This window comes from Bombus affinis, unplaced genomic scaffold (assembly GCF_024516045.1).
Source record: "Bombus affinis isolate iyBomAffi1 unplaced genomic scaffold, iyBomAffi1.2 ctg00000078.1, whole genome shotgun sequence".
In the NCBI taxonomy this organism is placed as follows: Eukaryota; Metazoa; Arthropoda; class Insecta; order Hymenoptera; family Apidae; genus Bombus; species Bombus affinis.
Window position 1 is genome coordinate 375674 of NW_026108827.1, and position 5866 is coordinate 381539.

General features: G+C 35.3%; 1 protein-coding gene across 1 annotated transcript; it reads left to right on the forward strand.

Moving 5' to 3' along the window:
* Positions 1 to 914: 914 nt before the first annotated feature.
* LOC126927208 (uncharacterized) lies at positions 915 to 5432 on the forward strand. The gene is made up of 4 exons (XM_050743482.1): positions 915 to 934; positions 4558 to 4915; positions 4995 to 5098; positions 5213 to 5432. The coding sequence occupies exons 1-3, from the start codon at positions 915 to 917 to the stop codon at positions 5088 to 5090; spliced, it is 474 nt and encodes a 157-aa protein (XP_050599439.1). The 3' UTR covers positions 5091 to 5098; positions 5213 to 5432.
* The last annotated feature ends 434 nt before the right edge of the window (positions 5433 to 5866 follow it).

The following is a 5866-nucleotide window of genomic DNA, read 5'->3' on the forward strand; positions in this document are numbered from 1 at the left end:
CGCTGCGAACTTCGAACGCGGAAGAGTCGAGCCGTGGCCATGATGGGTGATTCCAGGAATCGGTCGCGTATGGCAGGATCTGCCATGCTTTACCGATCCCAGCCGCGCCGATTTCCGTCAACAGACACAGTAACGGAGATATTTGGAACAGAAGCAGCCGCATATTCGTCTATCTGAAATTAAAGAGATGATTTCATGTAGAAGATACAAATTTGTTCCCTGATATTGAAATGCCGAACACGAGGAAAATGAGACATGCAAATGACAAAGTCGATGATCAATAGGAAGATAACATAAACAATTGTAGATTGCAAGGAAAATTTTGAAAAATGATACGTGTTCTAATAATAGAATATAAATAATAAAAAGGAGAATGTAATTGCCATTCTTCTATGTATTTTAATTTATGAGACGTAACTTCTGAATGACCTGTAATGCCCGTTTCCGCGGCATTATGCGCCGAGTTCCGGACTACGCGTAGATCCGGTAGCGCGATTGTTCACTCGACTACATTTACCATAGCGAAATCGAACCTCCCGCGAAATCGAACTAGAATTCGACCCGACACGCGTACGCGCCCAACCACTGAAAGTTCAACGCACCAGTACCGTCAGACGATTCGAAACTTGTGAATCATCTGCTAACGATACGTATCCACCGTCAAAATTTTTCATTGCAATAATTTTTCATAACGTTGCAACGATCGCTATATTTTCAATATACATGTATGATCGTAATAAAGAGTGTCTACTCTTCTTAGACTGTTATTTGTACAACATTATACGGAAATGTATGTTTTACGTGATATGGCTTCTCTCGACGCGTGGATACATTGGGAAAACTGCTATATTTATGGTAACTTAATCGTTACAATAACATAAGAACACGTAGAACCGACTCAAAGTTGTAAAAACATGCTTGATACAACTCAAGTGTATTATATACGTTTGAAGCATCACCGCCCATTACTACACCATCAACATCAATCATGTTCTACACCACGGTCATTCTTCTGCAAAAGCGATAATTAAAAGAGAAAGAGAAAGAAGAATTACTGCACAAACTTCGACAACCATGGGACTTCCGTATACATATACAACAATAAGATCACCGTGAAATTGTCTTATCTTGTTCTTTTAATCGCGAAAAATCTGTCCGTAAGTTCGTGGACCGTGTCGAACAGAACGCTATATACGAGGTAGAACGGGTTTTTGTCCGACTGTTGCACGGTTAAGAGCACGACGAGCAACATTGTTCGTGGCGATAAAATGAAGGTAAAAAAATGCAACGAGGAAACAAAGGATAGAACGTCTAGACATAGCGGAACAAATCTTCGGCAGGAAGATCTTCTCCGTTAACATCGACTCCGCACAGTTACGCTCGCTCTTTTACAGTTAGCCTCGCGGACCTGTCTTAATTTGTAACTACGTTTCGGGACATCCTCAACACGTTCCCCAACGCGTAGGTTTCATACGACAAATTCAATGTCATAGTGGTTTAAGTCGTAATTCCGAATGTTTGAATTCATTTTTACTCTCAAACATATCTTCCCTTTGGTTTCAGAACCGATTAAGTCGTAACTTTATTCTCTACCATTTCTGTTTCCACGGTTTGAACAGATGTAATCTATTTTTACGGTAATAAACACAGAAGATTATTTGATGAAAACTGGCAATGGCCTAACTTACACCACTATGATTCTCAACCCTGTTTTCCAAATTGTGTTATATAATATTTTATGAAATGTTGGTGCCATACAGGATGAAACGATCTTAGGCGAATCAAACATCTTATTTTCCCTTACGCCATTCAAATTATAAAATATGCAAACTTTTTAACATTTAACTCCGCTGTCTCATTATGTCGATTCCGTCAACTGTACGTATGCTGATGAACAGTAGTTAATTGTCGGTTTCACGATGGGATTTCGAAGAGGAAATTGGATAACGGATAGGTGAGGGGTTCTGAAGTAGGATAAGAACGTAATTGTAACTCGACTTTTGATGATTTATTGCCTAGCTAGCGGGATCGAGAGCGTGACTGGTGATGTAAGATACTGAGGAAAGTTAATTAAACTTAGCTTCATTACGTAGAGTAAATAAGATGTTTGATTGCAGTAGAAATTGTCACATATTTGATAAATGTTAGATTTCTATATATAAGAAAAATGTATAAAAGATATATAAGAGTATAAGACTATTTCTAAGAAAGGTAAATTATGGGTTTTTCATCAAATGTTTGAATCAACTTTGTTAAAGCATTCCCTAATTTAACCATTTAGACGTTAACTATCGAGAAACCGGTCCAGTGTGTCGTATATCTCATCATTTACATAGGAACAAAATCTCCACGTTCAGGCTGTACAGTTAATTGAAATTAAAGGCAAACACTGTAACTCTGGCACAACTGTCCTTATTTTCGCAACTAATTACCATTTGTCCCATTTCATTAAAACTTTTTAACAGCCGGTAAATAAATCGATGGAATTTCCTCGGTTCAATTTATGAGTGATGAAAATCAAAATTACTTAAAAGTACCATTCCTCGATATCTCCAAAAACATGTCATTTCTAACCGTATAATAATCTATAAGCAGAGAAATGTCAATGAAAATTTAAGACGAAAAAGAGGTAAATTTACCTGAATTCCAGAGCGCGGCCGGCTTTCAAATGTCGTTGACTGTTTAGAGTTACCACGCTTACTACGGTCCGTGAACTACGGCTTCCCGGTTTACCCCGGCTTCGTATCTGCATACCGTGTGCTGTTGTCGCCGCTAAAACACGCTCACCCCTCTACTCGCGGACTTAACTACTGTTCTCAATTGGTCGCTGTTTTTAACTGTAGTTCTTGTTCCGAAAGATAGGTAAATGGCTTCCTCTATGATCTACGAGCCAACACAATCAAAGATGATCGTTTAAAGTAGCTTATAGGAACAGGCAGACTACGGGCACATTTACGCTCCGATCGTGTGTAGAACGCTAAAAGGTAGAATTCTGAAAACTGTAGAACAAACGAGCGATAGTATTGCTAAAAGGACAAGTTAAGAGTACATAAATATGTAGTAAGAGGAAAGAAAAGATCTTCAACTGACAAACAAGTAATTGTGTCTATCATCATTTCCTCAATGCGGTTAAGGATAGTTATATACATTTATACATTACATTCTAAGAGTTACAGTTGCATGAAACAAAGGAGAAAGTGATGGGAGCAACTTACCTGCTCATTTATCCTCTGCACGTTCGGAGATGCGCATTAACATTATCATAATCGCTCAGTTGAATTATGCTTGTATTAGTATGTTTTATCTTCTTCGTTAATACATAAGAAGTACTTCAATATCGAAATAATCTGTGAAATCTAAGTTATATATAAATATATATACTTTCAATGTGATTATCAATAGTTTAGTTTATTTAATTCAACATATGTATATTTTCATGAAAACAAAAGTACGTCAAATTTTAACGAGCAATAGCTTTCGTTTTACATCTCTATACGGTAATTTGCAGGATGCAAAAAGAAAAATAGAGAGTCTGATCTGAAAATAGAATGATCTTGAATAAATTGTAAAGGACATAATAGCGCTGTCATGCGCTATGGTGCATAAACTAGGGTAGAATTAAAAGCGTAGTAGAATGTAGATCGTTAACAAATAAAAATTAATCTAGGTGTTATTAAAGAAATTTGTTTCACCTTTTAAACTTTTTGATGATTGGTTTACTTTGAATATTTTGCATATTTTTGCATATCATGAGCATTTTGTACATTTCCATACATTCAAATTTTCTATGAATATAAAATGATCCGCACTCTACTTCATAGTATACTCTATACGTTTAAAATGCTCCATTAGAAGCTTAAATCTATCAAAATACAGCTCCTAAGGAAATGTGAACTTGCACATGAACACATAATATGGATTTTCTGATTGAAACGTATAGACAGGTATATACTAGCATAAGCCACCTTCGGCATTTGACTGCATGGTGCAGCACTACTCTCTCTGGGATATCCTAGCCACTTTCGGCATTTGGCCGTATGGTGCAGCACTAGCTCTGTAACATAGAAAACCATAGGCGTCAGTTCTTCTTATTTCCTCTCTCATATATGTTTACTTTAATGTCACTTATTCAGGCGCTTGATATATTGTCGGAATGAAATTTTAGTAATGTGCAAGTAATTGTGAGTAGATTAATAAAGTATAATAAGATATTAGATTCATGTACATAGTTTCAAGTGACATCAATCTTTATGTCTAGTATATACATGTGTATTGATCTATAAGTCAGTGTTAAAATAACAAACAAATGGCAGAAGAAGGAAAGAAGATTTCCTTCGGTTTTGCAAAATCTATTAAGAAATCTATTAAGAAAAAATGCTATTCCACAAGAAAAAAAGAAAGTTGATTACATAGAATGCCTTGATGAGAAAGGTATTAAAGTAATAGGGTGAGTTCAAAAAGTAAAATTTATAATCAAGAAACATATAACCTCAACCTAACCTATAAAAATCACCAATAGCGGAATATATATATTTGAAAACAATTTTTTTATTTCAGTGAGGAAGAAAAAAAGGATGAACCTCTAATTATTCCATTACTAGGTTCAAAAACCTGGCATGATAGAATTCTTAATAAAATAGATGCAGACATTTTCCTTCCGAAGGCAGATAAGGAAAAGGTAGGAGACGCTAGTGTTAACGAGGCAAAATCAAAGCTATCTAATGGAAAAGCATCGCCAATAATATCAATAAAGAAAGAGCCAGTTGAAGATAGTGAAAATAAAGTTGTTACTTTAGAAGAGCAAGCGGCGGAAGAAATCATTGAGGAACTTAAGTCAAAGAATGAACATGAAACTAAAACAAATGATTTAACTTTACCTTTAGTAGAAGATGAATCATTAAGAGGCAAAGAACAGGTACGTTATCAACATATTGATGTGCAATGCACAGATGTATTACATTTGCATATTATAAATATTGTTTTTTATTTTTCAGTCTACGTTAGAAGGTTATGAAAAAATTCCTATTGATGCTTTTGGTGTAGCAATGTTACAGGGAATGGGATGGCAACCAGGAAAGGGAATTGGTTGAAATGAAAAGTATGAATTTTACTCTAGATTAAATTAATTATATGTGTTTAATACATCACTTATTGGAAAGTAAACAGAGAACATCATTTTTTATTTCACAATCGTTTATTCTAACTATTACAGATTAGTAGCAGCTGTCATACCAGAATTACGACCAAAAGGTATGAAACTACAGATACCAAAAATACAGATTCCAAAAAAGAAGAGGAAGAAGTTAAAATCGAGAAAGGAACATTTGTGAAAATTATAGCTGGAAAACAAAGTAATAATTATGGTCAAATAGAAGGATTCGATGATGATGCAGGAAGGCTCATAATAAAACTAGCTCTTGGTGGAAATATAATATCTGTAAATGAATTTATTGTACAGCCAGTGACTAAATCAGAATATTCTAAGAACTCAAAAGTTCTAAGTTAGTATGAAGTGTTAGTTTTTCATTAAGGGACTTTTAAGAAAATAAATTTGAATTGACATATACATATAAAGACATAATCAGGCATGTAGAAAAACTAAATCAAGAGTTCCTGTAAGTGTGTTGTTGCATGCAATTTTTTAAAGGTCCCTTCTAATTTGATATAAAATATGATAACTGTAGATCGGTCCGTCGTGTCCAGTAGTTGGGTGACTAGTGGGTTGTGGTGGTTGTTGACTCTTGTGTTATATCTGCTTCTGGACTTGTGTATTTCATCTTTGACTGTAGGTATCTTGAGGTCACGGTGGATTGTTTCGTTGGTAACATACCAGGGTGCATTTGATAGGGATCTTAGCGTTTTCGAT